We start from the raw sequence: 16,626 nt of genomic DNA, 5'->3' as shown, positions 1-16,626 counted from the left end.
CAATGACATTTGACATCCCACCTTCTCAACATCCCTGCAAAACCAAACAGGGAGCCTGACAACTACTTACCAATCATGCCCTTATGTCTGTACCCACATTTTCCTCCAATGACTGTGAACACAGATATTACTATCCTATGTAAGCATTATGCACATATATTATACTTCTCTTGAGAAATACTTTGTAATTTTTCATTGTGCAAATTAAATCCAAAACAAGCTCCTCCACAGAACTTTGATATTAGGATGGCGCACGTGTTTTGTTAAAAACTCAGATTTTTTTTGTCAGTGCATACAAAGAAGGAACAAAAACCTTCAGCACCATCAAAGGCTTCTGCACATTGTATAGCTAATGGAGGCATCCTGTAGGACAGCAGATGCTGCACTTTTCTGACTGTCCAGGTGGAACAGACTTAGTAAATTTACTCAATTTGCTTTTTAATAGTATGTGGAAAAAAAGCCCCTTGCAATCTAAAATATATGCCCCAAGTTAACCTTTGGCCTACTAAACAACTTGTTCTCTGACCCAAACCAAATTACACTCATATTCTAATGCAGCAGTGTTTAAACTTCTTATGGGGTTTGGCCTCTGTCTCATTAGGGTCCCTGATGCTGTATTTCTGTCGTGCAATGTACCATTACATTGCCTGAAGTTGCAGGGGAAAAAAAAGTATTTGCTAGCTGAAAACTCTCTTGCTGGGAAAAACATGGTATCAAGGACCTCACAGAACAATCAAGAAAAATAATCCTGTCACCAAACAAAAATTTAAGTACCCTTCTGTTACAACAATTGACTTTTCCTCTATGTTAAAAATTAGAATGTTTAATTTAAATTAGCAAAATCAATTTAAAACTGCCTTCAGTTTATCCTAGTGGTTTTATGTAGCCCTTTTACAATGCTTGTATTTTCAGTAAATGGCACATACATCAGCTAAACAAGCCACCCCAGTATCAGGGAAATAAGCAACCAGTTATGTGTTTACTGACTTATTTTATGTGAATTATGGGGCTCAGCAGCCAGTGGAAGTCCCACAAGGCTTGAGCACAGCCCTCTGCCTCCAGCCCCGACTTCTGCCCTGCCCTCTCCTCTGTGCTGCCTTTCCTCAAGCTTCTATTAATAAATTAACTACATGACACAATTTCAATGTGGGCAGCTGTCATTTTAACTAATATCATTCTGTAAATCCACCCTAGCAGGCTTCTTCTCTATTGTGATTGGAGAATAGACTTTTTTGGGCAGCTTTCAAAAGCCACATCTGTTTGAACAAGGTCCTATTCCTTAGCTGCGTGGAGCAGTGCTCCCCTGAAATTCCCTCCACCCACTCCCCATTTTTTTGTTCACCAAAGAAAATGACACTTCTCAGATCTCACCCTTAGGCAACATCCTCCCTAGCAAGGATTGTGTTATAGTCGCTCAGTGGGCACCGACTGTGATTTCACTTACGGAGAGATGGAGGCTTTTTATGGCACTCGATCTCCTGTGTCCGCACCACCAGCACAATTAACGGGAGCACCCTGTGGAATCACTTAGGGAGCTGTCACGCAGTGCCTGTGCCACCGCGATGGGGCAAGGATGGGCTCTTCCTCCTCCCGCATCCTCTCAGAAATAACGAAGGGCATAAACTACTCGGCGAGGCCAGGCAGAGGAGGGAATAACATCAGTAAATCACTAGTGGAAATGCAAAACCAAACGCTGCCTCACACAAACTGAGATGACGGCTGGCTTAAAAATGTGCGAGTCACTGCCTGCAGCCACCTCCCTTTTGGCAGCCATAGCCGACCCCAGCCCATCATCCCGTGCACCAGCACCCATCCCCATCCCTCCAAGGGGCAGCCTGCAAAGCGATCGTGTCCTAAATTAGGATTTGCAGCAGGAGACGTGCCCCACGGCTGCCACCTGGCCGGCAGCACGCTCAGTGGCACGCAACGCAACCCGAGCGGCCCAGACACACGTTACACATGTTGGCTTTCCTGCACAGAGTTATCCTGTGGTGCTCTGCAATCAATTACTGTTATACCACCATCATTAATAATTTTCTTAATGAAAATGATTCTGTTGATCTCCGTTGTATTTTAATTATCAGAGTTAAGCATAATTACACTGCAGCTCTGAGCTGGCATGTAGACTCCTTTAGGGCGCAATTTTGTTTTAACACACTGATAATGTAATTTTACATTGTGTCAGTTGTTTAGTTATTATCCAGTCGTACAATTCCGCTGTATTCCTGATAACAGATAATAACCTTAGCACCTCCTATATCCTGAAGTCATTTAAAAAGCAATATTGGAATTTCACAACTAGCTAACTTAATCGCCTTATGATTTTATAATTCTCACAGCTAAATATTTGTACAGACACCCTGTTTTAACAATGCCACTAAACATACGGTATCCATACATTTCACATAAATGGCCTAAATAATATCTAAAAAATGTCTGTTCATGATCATGGCTTTTATTCTGTGCAACTGTGCTTTCCACACTGTTTCTATTCTGGTCAGTCATAATTTATTTTTTAAAATCCTTGCCATTCCAGTGAAAGATTTGCAATAAATAAATATCCCAGCCCCCTTCTAGCTTGTGGGGAGACTCTTAACTGTGGTCTTAGAGATTTTCCAGGTCTGGTGCACAACTCTGTTAGGCAAAAATGCTTCTAAAGTACACAATGTAGCAATGATGATACAGTTCATGCATTAGTACTTCCTACCACGGCTACTCGCTTGAATTATGCTGAAGCTTCTATTCTTTTAAAGAACATATATTTCTAAATAGGCTTTAATTAATAAAATCTCTTATATCTCAGTTTCTAGGACATATCTCAAATTACAGAATAGACTTTCTGAAAGTCCATTTTTGAAACAAGAGAGAATTTTATGATAAATATATAAAAAAACCAGCATTCCTTTTGAATGTAATCACAGTAGTAAAAGTTTCCTTTAAGAAAATGGAATGGAATAATGGCATGTGCCATAAGTATCCAGCTTGTATCAGAATTTGTAAAATGGGATAATAATTAACCATCCCTAATAAACTGCTTTTCTCTTTTCTAACTTGTCCTAGTATTGGAAAAATGTAGTCATAAAAAATACAGGTAGTGATCCTAGATGAAATCGAATAATTAGAATAGCACTTATTTCAACTACTGAATATTTATTCCATAGCTATTCACTTCAGATGTACTCTGATGCGTGATTGTAAATAATTGGTTTCTTTATCTAAAGATTTGTACAGAAGATGACTTGTGATTGCACTGTAATAATTTATAAATATAATCCTATATGTGTGCATCATAAATAATAAAGAAATAAATAAATAAATATACACATATATATGCACACATATGCTTTGTTTGTTTGCCTAGGGAAAATATGAAGCATTTTACACACAGAAGGACAGCACTGAAGGCAAATAGGGACTTAGCCAGCTCAAATTCTCTTTCAATAGAACCTACACTCCACGCTCCTGTCCCTGCGATTATTCTGTGTGCAATATGTGGGTGACTACAACACTCACAGGCTCTAGTGAATTGGAAGTCAGACTGACATTCCTATGTTCTCCTGAAGGATCTGGGGAAAATTCTGCTCTCAAAGATATCTCTGTAATGACCTAAAAGGAAATATGGCATGTGCTTCTGAGTCAGCAACTGATCAACCAGTACTATGTACCGTTAGCCAATTCTAAACTTATCTTCGTCTTAGAAATGTGCCAATTTACTCCGCTCACCTCATCTTGAGTTTAGTTTGGAAAACAGCTCCCAGGTGACCAAATCTGCTACACGGACAATTCCACGCATTTGTTCAGCTAATTGCTTTCAGAAATAACAACGTATTGCTAAGCAGACTAACAAAATTATACACATGCAACTACAACATAACATCGAATTACAGCTACATGCCAGCTGACACCGTTTCATTAGAAGTAATGGCACTATAGGAGACAGAAAGCTAACACAAATCAAAGAAATGTAATCTGGAATGATGAGATACAAATTGAAGGGAGAAACATTATTCTATTTATTTATTTTACCATCTTCTATTTGACATTGTTTTGTGATCCAAGCCAATTAATCTTTCTAGTACAAAAATCCCAGCAGAGCTCAAGGCAAGGGTAGATGCTTAATGACCGACAGAGCAGCCACCTTACAGCGCAAAGAGAGGAACAGAGCACAGTGAAAGCAAAGCACATATACAACTTACTTCCTGCATTAGTTTAGCGAAGCAGCAGGTTTTTAACATGCAATTATCCTCAAATTTATGCTCAACTTTAGTTATAATATGCATCTCTGGTAGAGACAATAGAATTCACCTTGAGTACTGTTCAGCTGTCTCACCATACCTTGTTAACCAAGTACTAAAATAACTGGCATGATCAGTGAAAAAAAATCCATAACCTTTGAATGAAAATACTAATATTTGGGTTAATCAGATTGCATCAAACTGAAGAAAGTCCTTACTATTTGAAAAAAAATGTTGTGTTTCAAGAGACTAAATCAGACAGGACCAAAATTGTCTAAAGAATTAGGTAATGCTTGTAAAATACTTTGAAGATGAAAAGTCGAACTGATAAATATGTGCTAAGTATTATTATTACTACAGAAAGAATATAATACTTGATTAGACATCATCCTATGGGAATTTGTAGGAGCTATGTTTTAGAGTGAAAGTAGGTTCCCATTACATTAAGAAGTTTTTGCAGAAAAGTTTGCCTGTGTGTATTCAATATTATGAATATTATGCATTATGGATATATATATATTATATATATATATATATATATTATGCAGCTCTAGATTCATGCAAAAAGCTTCAGTGTGTTTGATACTTTGCTGCTTCTTCCACTTGGCCTGCAATCAGCAAGCTGTGAAGGCAGGGCAGCTCAACCTTTTTTAGATCTGAACCCAGTTCTCTAGTACTGCAGGTGTTTCAGGTTGTAGAATGAATGTGTTGACATTCTGTAATTATAATAGAAAGAATTTATAAGACCCTGGTGTGCGACTCATTTTTAACATGCAAATTCCCTGTTTTCAGCGTTTCAACTTTCAAAGGCTTGTGGCAGTTTAAAGGCAATCCTCTTATAAGTGTATAAATTGCAATGATTATAGGAACAAGTTGTAATTGTTTCTAGTAAGTTTTTAGGAGTCTTTGATGTTATGATTAGTGTTTTTGTATGTTAATATATTGATATGGGTGCTTATTTGCCTGGATGCTTGTATGCTGAAATGGTCACTAGGTTGCCTCAGCAAACAAATCTTTGATCTCAGTAGGTCTGTTTAGTTAGAAATAAAACCTAAAAGAAATTAAACAAGAACAGTGCATGTTCTAAAGTATTCACAAAGTGCTGAGGTTGATGATTGAAATACAAGGAAGAAAAATCATAGTTTTGCAACCTGATCTGTAGGGTAAATGCCAAACACAGCTACACTGAGTTATTTTTGTTCCGTGTATTCAAGTGGTGTTTTGTTTCCCTTTTTTTTTAAACATATTGTAATGATTCTGTAGCCGCATTTAGAAAGCTTTCACAGTGACTGCACCAGAGTGGTGCATAGTCCACGGTGCTATGGACTGAACCCAAGGCTCTTTGTGTTGCTTCAAGATGCAAGACAAAAACCTGTGTACCTTGAACCAAAGGAGCTGTTAGATGTGGTGGGTTAGATAAAGCATCTTTGGCAGGCAGCCTTGTAAGAACTCGTACTGACTTGAACAAATCTGAAAATTCACATAAGACACAAATGATATCCACTGCCACTCACTAATACACTCCAGTGAAGCATCATCACATCATGCTGCCATGCAGAGACTGGAAAGTCAGAGGTAACAACCCTGAAACCCAGTTCCATTTATCTTATGCTACCATGATGACATAAAGTTTTTTCATAGTCCAATCAAATTCCCATTCTTCACGACACTGGATTTCAGTTAGTAGCGTACAATGTAATGTAAAACAGAGAAATTATATCCAGTATGCCCAAAAAATAAAAAAAAGTCAAAAAGAATTCACCTATTCAAAGTGTATAAGTTTCACTGATGTTTCCCAGAGCACTGACTCTCAGAGAGAAATGGATAGTATGTTTTATGCCAGATGATACCCTTCAGTGTTTATAAAGCATTTAATAAACTATAGGTACCATGTGGGTTTTTATATCACTAAAGGAAAAAAAAAAGGCAAAACGAGAACGTGGAAGAAAAATGGGAACACAAAACCTGACATTAATAGGAGAAGTAGTATCAATTTTCCTATTATGCAACAGGTACATATTTATCTCAGTAGCTTACACAAGAAAGTAAAGAAAAAAAATCAGTTTGTGTTTACCTTTGCTGTACACAATGCAGTTGTTTTTGTTGTCTTCTACTCCTTGCCAAGTCACATCCAGCAGCCACTTGGGGCCAGCAGTCAGTACCATGGGGACTGAAGCCTTTGTCTTCTGTAGGAAGGATGATAACAAACAGATGCCATTTGTTCGCCTTGATTAAGAACTTGAATAATAATGGTAATAATCATTTGATTTACAAACAACAAAATCTCGAAACCCATAAGCCAAAGTCTTATTCCCCTGCCTCAGGATTTTTTTAAAAGAAGACACAAGCAGGAAGTTCTTTCATTGATTGAATGGTGAAACTATTATCAAGGATTTTTCTGAATGATATTGGATCAGATCTCCAAGATTACACAGTTCTCTGGTGGCTGAGAATTATAAAGGGAATGCAGATGACTTTCACAGCAAAGAGCCAAGTGTTTAGAAGTGAACTTTAGATACATTGTACCTCATTATCAATGGGATCTCACTATTTCCTGAAACAGACAGGAAAGAATTTAAAGAATTGGTATCCATTTCAAAGATCTGTCCTTAAACATCTGTATTATCGTAGGAAATTGTTCTGAATGAAGAATGGAATTTTTTCCCCCCTTTGCTATGTGTTGATGTGTGATTTTACTGTGTCTGAAATAGTAATAATGCCAACGATTCACTGCAAAAAGACTATAAAACCAGTTGTATTAATACATTCAAAGACTTAAAAGTAAAGCGTGATATCATCACACCTGAAAGGCATGCAGGCAATTTACCATCTCCTGTCTGCATTTTGGATTCTGTAATTAGAGATTCTTTATTTGAAATAATAAGAAAGAGGACTGAAATTTATTAACACTTAACTCCTTTTATTAATCAAATGGCAAAAATCCTGTGGGTAATCCTGAGTTTGTCAGTAAGTGGCACTTAGACTTCTATCATAGACAGTTCTTCTCCTCTGTATCCAGAATAAAGCCACAAAAGAGACTACAAAGTAAAACATTCACAGCACAACTTTTAATTATTTTTTCTGGGATTTAATCCTAAGACATTCCAATATTTTGTAAGAGAATTTAATTACTTTTATACTCCACCAATAATTGTCTAGTTGTCTCAACCTACTTTTTATTGTAATATTCTGTATTACTGACCAAAATAAAAAAAAATTAAGATACAGAAAATCCTATTTTCATGGACATTCCAGATGCTTTGCCAACATTTATTATTTATAAGTATTCTAGAAATGTAGTGAATAATAAAAATAGTTACCACACTACATATTACATACACAAAATATACTTGAAAATATTTATTGAAAATAAGATATTGCTTAAAATATTTTAGTTACAGAATATTAAATCAATAATCTTAAATAACATATATTTACTATAATTACAGTAATATATTAATAAAGATGACAGAAAAATATTAAGTGTCACAGGTTTTCATATTTTTGTGGAGTTTTTATCTGTTTAGATTGCAATACTGTTTTATCAAGTACACTACTTTTTACTTAATTTTCAGTTTAGATTTTACATTTTTCATACAAATGTTTATGCATAAGTCACAGTTTTCTATGCACTACATGATATTATTCATCTTCCCTAAGTATTGGGAAAAAAACAATTAGAAATCATGAATGAAATTAGGAAAAAGGAAGGTAACATCCAGCAAAAATACACTTACCTAGTGCAAAAATACTGAAACAAGAGACATGCAATGCTTCAACTCCTAATACTGCTTTCTCTGTGGGAAGTTGCAGAGTGTATGTTTTGCTTATATGGAGTATTACAAGAGTCAACCCAACTGCATGCAGTTGTATTTTTAATTTAAATTCTAATTAATAAACAAAACTATTTTATTTTTTTTTAATTTGGCTAAGTTTCTATGCAAATTATCAAGAAGCCTGGTATTATCAGTTATGAAAGCAGTGTAAAGCATATGCATATGGACTATGTAGAAAATAATGACATAAACAAGGCAAGAACTGAAAAAGTGATGCAACAGATGAGATGAAAGGTAATCAAAGTATCACCTTTATCTTCTATCATTGAAAAGTCTGAACCTTACTGCAATTTACATCAAAAACTAGTACTGTTTAGGCTGCCACAGAAACAATTTAGAGTGGCTTTCCTCACTCAGCTGAGAATCACACCCAAATTGAATACAAGCTGTAGCAAGAATGTTGGCAACTATGGCTGCATAGCAATAATGGAGAGGAGGATCAGGACACACTCCAATACTTGCTGCATTTCTCCAAGTGCCATTTCAGTCAAGCCTTTAACATGTTTTTGTGCTTATATGTGCTTTCAGTCTCTGGTAATCCCAAGTACAATCAAAAGACAGTGAAATATTATCCAGCTAGGAGACTTTTCCAAGTACACCACAAATTATTAAGACATTCTAAAAAGGGTTTTTTTTTTTTTTTTGTTGGAGGCCAAGTTAAAAAACAGAACAAACCAAAATTCTATCTTTTAAGTGCAGAAGTGATCATCTATTTAATTTTCACAAGATCTAATTCCTATTTCTGGTTTACTTCTTTCCAGACGTCTGACATTTCATTGTGTCTCTTCCATCTCTAAGGGTATTATCTGCATTAAGGTGGTATCAAAAAGCCTCAAATAATATCAGGATCTTCTTGTGCTGGGCAATAGTTTATCTACATAGACAGGACAAATAATATGTCCTGGGAAAGGATTATACTTAACCACATACTGCTGAGGAAGAATGAGATACAGAGATACCGTTTGACTTTCTCATGGAGATTAATTTCTCCTTTAGTAAGTGGTAGGCTTAGTCCCAGGCCACTGCCCCAGTTTTCCCCAGACAAGGAGAGGGGCCCAGGCCTCATCCCTTCTGAGGTGAAGCAGTGGTGGCAGCAGGTAGATTGAGCACCAGCAGTCAGCATGTGTGTCTGCTTTGCCATTTCCTATTGACAGGGCTTTTTTGGACTTAAAGAACTCCATGGTTATCACTAAATTAGCTTCCAGGTCAGCTTGGCAGCTGAACTTGTAATCAGCTCTGCAGCTGTAAGTGGTCTCTAAACACTAGAGATAGGCTGGAGGAGGAACAGGGTGTTTCATCTCACAGCTCTGCTAGCCCAGAAGAACTGGTGGACACCTCAAAAGAATTTCTCATTCTCCCATAGCTCTGCTCCCAAGCTGCACAGATATGTAAATAAACTTATTTTAATATGAAAGCAAAACTTCACAAGACCCCAGCTGCTTGTAAAGCTTGGCAGCTTCACTGAGGGATACCAGCAGTGGCTTCCCTTTGATGCACCTTTCTGGCATATTGTGTGAGCCGTAAGGCAGGTCAGGACCACGGCAGCAGTTCTTGGGGTCTGGCATCCCGTGAGGTTTACACATTCATAGGTGTTCACCACTGAGAGAGGCTTGCTCTTGTTGTGCCTTATTACATAGTAAGAACTGAAGCAAGCCTGCTGATTCAGGAAAGGCCATTTCCTTAAAATGGTTAAAATGAAAAGACCCCAGTCCAAGATAACAAGAAGCTATGGTTAAATCAGTCATGCCTTTATCACCTCAAGATTAGACTACTGCAATGCGCTATACCTGAGGCTACATTTTAAATCCATTTGAAAGCTGAAGCGGGTGCAGAATGCGGCAACCCGCTTCTAAAGCAGGATATCGTCTTTGAGCGCATTACACCAGTGCTTTTTAATTTGCACTAAGTGCCTGTGGAATTTAAGGCACTGGTTACAACCTCTGAAGCCCAGGACCTGTCTGTTTGAGATACCTAGTTGAGACCTGCCAGGTCCTTTGTCTCAACGGTACAACCGCAGCTGAGAACCACCAAGGAACATGAAAAATGCCTTTCTTGGCTGGACACCGAAGAAAGCCTTGGCAGGGCAACATGTTCTTCATGACAGCTCTTTTACCTTTGGGACATCATCCTACTTGAATTAAAGTATGTTATGCTCTCAGAGAGTTCTATGAAAATCATCCTGTAATTCATAAGATGTATTTGTCATACTGCAAAATTGAGTTGGTCATTCCCAAAGTAGTGGAGGTAGGTGTTACCTGCTTTACACTCTTTTGTTTGGGTTTTTCTTGAAGTGCTAGCAGGAATATCTCTAGCTTAAGAAATGTACCTTTTTACACACATGAAAAAAGCTTCCTTGATACGGAAGCAACAATATTTCAGCTGTTTACATATAAGACTTCAAAAGTCAAACATAATTTTATTTCTCCCTCTGAAAGAGCTGCTACACATTACGCAAAAGCTTACAAAACATTCTCCCTGCTGCCCAAGTATAATCACGGGGACCTGCTAATATGGGTGTCTGTAAGATGGGGACATACAGTAATTACCTCACATTTTTCAAACAAGGGCACATTATAGACCCACAGTATTGTTCACTGCTCTACGCTGGGTAACTGTACATTCTACAGTTGAGCAATGTTTCCCTGAAAATGCAATTTCTGCTAATGTTTTCATGCCATAACTAGACAAATTTGACAAGGACAAGCAGGGTCAAAACTGTGATCTCTCAGGGAACAATTAGAATTAGCTAATGAGGATAAAAGAGGTCAGGCAGGCATCCACTTTTCACTAACCTTTGAGACAACTGGACAAACAAGAGAGGTAGCCCTCAATAAATGTTTATATTCAGTCAAGAGGTTAATGGAGATAAAAATAGCCATCACACCAGGCCGAAAATAGTTTTGCACTCTTGCTAAATGGAATCAGTGCTGACAAGTAACATCAGACGGGCTCTTCACTGCAACGATTTCTAACATATGATGTGTGTGGCCTGGCAGAAACTTGAGGAACCCCTACACTGAAGAAAAATACAGTATGATCAAGTTGTTTGAAATCTATGAAATTCTGATGTCAAATGCCTGATCAGTGCTAGCTGTTTCTTCAGAAGCTGTGCTACTGAGCTGATGTTCAGTAAGTCACTGTGACATGACCATCCTGTCCCACGCATGGTGTTCCAAGAAGTGTTCAACATTATTTAAGGAGATGTACTGATACTCAAAGACTTTGTTTCTTACTTACTGTATTTTGATTCCTGCAAACAGATTTTCTTCCTAAATCTTCCTAAGAGCCTGAGTTCCCATGAAAGATAAAGAATATTACCAGAATATCTTCATGACCTTGGAGAAAGTTCCAATGCCCCCTCAGCAGAGTTAGTTTATATAGTCAATTAAAACCAAGAATGTACTGGGAGGAGAGCTGTAAACGTATCTCAGGTGCCTTCAGATATAAGCATGGGCTAGCAAAACACCAGTTAATACACTGAGAGAGGTTTCTTCTTTGAAATTATATTTTAATTCAATTGGATCATCACAGGGTTGACATGCTGAAACTGCAGAACATCCCCTTTTGAGAGGCTGAGTTCACCTTTGATGATCACCATACTCAATTCAGCAAACTTTGTAAGCTCATCAAATCAGCTCAGTTGGGAAAGGCTCCTAAGGGTCATTCTGGACAGTGCAATAACAGATATCTGCATAGGTCTCAGACTATCCCTGATTAATTAATATTTGTTTTAAGATTTTTTTTAATAATAAGAAGAGTGGTAACTCCATTTAATCACCTCTCACACTGACTGTCTAAATGCATTTCTTTACCTTATAACTGATTAGAAATTCACGAAGCTTTAAGATAATCCCATCCAAACAGCCCAATGGACAGAGATCCCCATTTTGTTGTTCATTTGTATGTAATCAGCTGGACTGTCTTTCACTTCCTGTAGCTTCCCTGAAAACTCTTATCTTTTTCCAAGGAGCATTCAGTCTTGGATGGATATTTATCTCAAGGGCTTTTCTGGAACACCTGCCAGTCAAGGCCCGTGGCAGCACTTCACAGTGCCACAGCTTTCTTTGCTAGACATGCAGAGGCAACTCCTTTCCACTAATACAACATAATGTATGCAGTTCATTTCACCTAAATCTTCAGACAGCATGGAATAACTGTTTCAGTTACTACTTTACAACCTTATGGGATCCAGGGTTTCAGAGGAGTGTTCAAGAATCTGTAGATCTGCACAAATTGTTACTTGTGATGGGCCATGAAACTAGTGATGCAGAAAAGAAGTATCTCTTTCCCACTATCTTTTTTTTGGTGATAGTAGGAGAAAAATATTGGTAACAGTTGTGGTCAAACCAAAGCCTTTTTAAATGTTTCAAACACAAAAAAAAAAAAAAAAAAAAGGGGGGGGGGGGGGGGGGGAATGTGCACACAGATGGAATCCCAAAAGACAGCTGGGATTCCCTGCAACTGAGAAACCCTGCTGTTTACCCCAAGGGATCATCACTTGTCAAGTGACAAGACTGAACATACATTTCACTATGTATCACTATGTACATTTCATCCACAAACCTAAAGCAGACCAAAGAAATTATTCAAACAAAAAAACTCCACCTCCTAGCTATGTTAATATTTTCCAACACTTGTCAGGATTTTAATATGACTTCAAAACTTTTATTACTGTCAAATGTGATTGCCTAACGCAAATTAAATGTGTGCCAAACATGGGGTTCAATTCATTTTACCTAACTAGAGTGCATTTTTTCAAATCTGTAAAATAAATATAAATCAAATGTCATTGTAATTTAGGTACAAAATAATGCTGTCAAGAGCAACTTCAATTTGTTCTTTTTAATTCAGGATACCCTTGGAACCCATCATCAAACTCTTCCCCAGTTCTAAACACTTTAAAATACATCCATATTCTGGAATACGTGGACCTAGCCAAGTCCTGGTGATTGTTTCTGTCTGCTTTTGTGGTCCTGGAGAAGGTGACAACCAACTGATTGGAACAGGAATGGAAAAGCTGGAAAATGAATCTCTGAACACTCAGTGATCTTCCACTGCCCATATCATTCTGTTTTTATGGGCTTTCTACTGCAGTCCTTCCTTCCTCTGAAGCCTTCATCTGGCAACCCCATAGTTGCTGTTCCCCTGCCCTTTCCTACCTCTTCTTTGTCCCCATGTTATAAATACCTGACTATGTATAGAACTTCCTTTCTCAAAGAGCATGGAATGAATAGCACTGTATTTTGCCATCACTCTCTTGACTTCACTTTTTCATTTTACTTTTACTTTTCAATTTTCCTTTTACTCTCTTTCCTGTTAATTTTGTTCTTTGGGAAAGCAGTGTACATATGTATTTTGTGTTTACACAATGACCAGAAGCAGGAAATCATATTTTGTGCTGTGATTAGCATAAATGTGCTGAGGACATTCTGAAAATTGGCAGTTCTGAGTGAATCATCTCTGTCGTGGTGAATTGATACCTGTGGGTAGCATGAGCACTGTCAGTGCATCAGAGTGCTCAGGTATCTGCCATGGGTGTGGAACCTTCCTGCTTTACTGTAAAGTTGAATACTTTGGATAATACCATTTCAGAGATGACATGCACCTGTACCGATGAAATCACACACTATATAACTTATCTTTAGACAAGATATAATGCAGAGCTGCTTGCACACTTTCACACTGAATTATCAGTGCATTTTTCCTACTGGGATCACCTCACTGTTATAAATTACTGTGTACTCTAATAATTTAATCTCTCTTTCTACTAATGAAGCCATGTTGATATTTGCCAGTAAACACTTTCTGAATGCACTCTCTTTAATGTAACTTATTTCACTTTTGCCAAACGCTTCTCACATCAGACAGATGAACACTCTGCTCAATATGGCTCAGCTGCAATTCTGCAAACATTGAATTTAGTCTGGACAGGCTGATGGACTAAACTGTGGGATAAACCATCAGTCCCTGGTAAGCTCCTGACACCTGGACTCTCACTTTGCACAAGTATCATTTGGGCTTGGGGCAGTTAATGTGACAATAGGTATTTCAGAGGATCAAGGGGACAGTTACAGAGGTTTTTGTAGAAGACATGAAGAAATTTATATTGCATATGGATTAATTCTGCCTGGTCCCATGGCCTAGCTATTTACTCCAAAGCCATCCAAAACGATTGCTGTATCTCCAGTTTAGTTTAGTGTGGTACTGAATAATTTCTAGTTTGAAGCAATTTTGTTGGTTTGGGTTTAAATCCTGGAATGGATTATTTATATCACCTTTCAGAGAAGTCCAAATTTCATGTGTCATATGTTTATTTTTATCTAAGGAATAGAAAAAGGGGTAATGATAGGACAAGGGGGAATGGCTTTAAACTGAAGGAGAGTAGGCTTAGATTAGCTAAAAAGAAGAAATGCTTCACAATGAGAATGGTAAGGCACTGGCTCAGGTTGCTCAAACAGTAAGATTCCCTTCATCTGGAAGTGTTCCAGGACAGGCTGGATGGGGCATTGAGCAGCCTGGTCCACTGCAAGGTGTCCCTGCCCCAGACAGGGGGGTTGGAAGTGAAGGTACTTTAAGGTCCATTCCAACCCAAACCATTCCATGATTTTATGAATCCATTAAAAATACAAAAACAAACAAACAAACAAAAAAGGGGCATGCATAAACCCTTCTATAAATCATCCATTACACAGAACTACAGAATAGCTACTTATAGATTCTGCTTATTATTTATTTTTATTACTTTGTTTGGAACTGCAACTCAGGTTGTGTATTTTACTTTAGGAAAGTGAATGTTTTTGTCATGAATGGTGAATAAATCACACTTTAGCAGTAGTAAAAGATAACTTTTTAAAATTTCAACCTGTTTTTTTCCTTCTCCCTAAAGAAAGAGAGAGAAAAAAAGTCCTTTGTATATGCTTGTCCCATATTTTAACTGTATAAACGAGTGCAGCTCTACTAGGATTACATTTCCAATGCATATTGTGAGGTCTTTAAGAAATACACACTCAATACAAAGGCATTGTACTCAATGCTGTAGGTATTGCATTGTAATTCTCTTGGTGATGCATTACACAATATTTGAACTTCACTGGTGCGCACACTGAATGCACACAAAATATTATATATAAATTCCCCTCTAATTTGAAATAGAATTGGGGAATAGAAAAGAATCTATGCCTTTCTTGAGGATTTTAAAAAGATTTTTATGTATCCTTTTATTAGCTATATATATATCTATATATCTATATATATATCTTTACTAAGAAGAAACGTGGTACTTTAAAGTAAGAGCATAAATCCAACATGCAATCCTCTGCCCAAGTTTTATGTTTGTTAAGATAGAATAATCATTTAAGGTAGAAGTTTAACACATGATTCAACAACCAGAAGCCTATATGTATGACTTTGATTAATTATTTTTAGTTCGGTTAAAACATCCCAGTTTATCTCCTTTTAAGATTATCCTTGGCATATTTAGAAATCCTAATGCAGATTTTATGGCCCACACCTATCCCTGATGGTGCTAATGGACTAGGCATAATGAATCATTCTAATTTGGATGAAAGGACCACACAACATTGTGGCAGTCCTTTAGAGAATTAAGGCTCAATTCTGATCTTCCAGACTTATGAATGCATTTTTGGGATTAGGCCACGTATCTGTACATCTGTTGAGTCTCAAGGGGTGTATACTCAGCTAAGTATTCTGACCTTCCAATGTACTGTATCAAATGTGTGGCCTTGGGATATGAAAGGATTTGATTACAACTGTATTTTAACACTGATTTAATATATAATTATGGGGTAAAACCTAATTCCTCCTTACATCCTCATGTAGAAAATTCCATCACTATTAAGCAGACACTGGGATATTTTTTCCCCAGCGAGCATGATAGTAAATGGAAGAAATTGAAACACCCACCCAGGATAATGTAAAATCAAGGACAATCTTCTTAGGGATGGCTTTAAAATCAGCTTCTTGCATCCATAAAAAAACAGACTTAAATGGTCTTCTGCAAGTGTGTTGCTAGTTGGTACACTGTTGCATTATGTATGATACTTTACAGTTTTGTATAAAAAAAAAATGAAACAAGGTTTCTTTAGTGCTTCTTATTATTACTCTATGCTTTCTTGTTCACAAGTAATGAGGAAAGCAATTGACTACACACACACTATATATGTAACACCGATAGAAAAGTTTATAAATAATTGGAATTATCTGGGTATTATCTATTCACTTATAATTTCTGTTTTTCTAGTATATCAAAAAATGAATGTTGCAAAATTTCCTTTAACTGGTTAAACTTTCATAAGGTATGCTTTGTGTTTTCATGTAAATTTCTTTTTAATTCCATTGAAAACCCCTTCCCAAATATTATCAGTGGAAAAACCCCTCAAAATATTAAAATAGGCTTCAAAAGAAAATCAGTTCAATAGATTTCAAGGTATGACTGTGCAGTACTTTAGGGATTTAATTTTTTTCCTATACCATCAAATATTGCATAGATTTTAAAATAAACAATAGTGGTATTAAGTAACTGATTAATATGAGGA

General features: G+C 37.1%; 1 protein-coding gene across 2 annotated transcripts in view; it reads right to left on the bottom strand.

Annotated features, from left to right (window-relative positions):
- ZFPM2 (zinc finger protein, FOG family member 2) overlaps nt 1-16,626 on the bottom strand; it is a 309,239-nt gene that overhangs the window by 105,756 nt on the left and 186,857 nt on the right. For both annotated transcript variants that reach the window (XM_041470882.1, XM_041470883.1), the window contains one exon: nt 6,310-6,421. In XM_041470882.1, the coding sequence (XP_041326816.1) occupies nt 6,310-6,421 (112 nt within the window). The remainder of the gene's footprint in view (nt 1-6,309; nt 6,422-16,626) is intronic.

This window comes from Pyrgilauda ruficollis, unplaced genomic scaffold, assembly GCF_017590135.1.
Source record: "Pyrgilauda ruficollis isolate IOZ18807 unplaced genomic scaffold, ASM1759013v1 scaffold25, whole genome shotgun sequence".
Lineage (NCBI taxonomy): Eukaryota > Metazoa > Chordata > Aves > Passeriformes > Passeridae > Pyrgilauda > Pyrgilauda ruficollis.
This window is presented reverse-complemented; position numbering and strand designations above follow the sequence as displayed.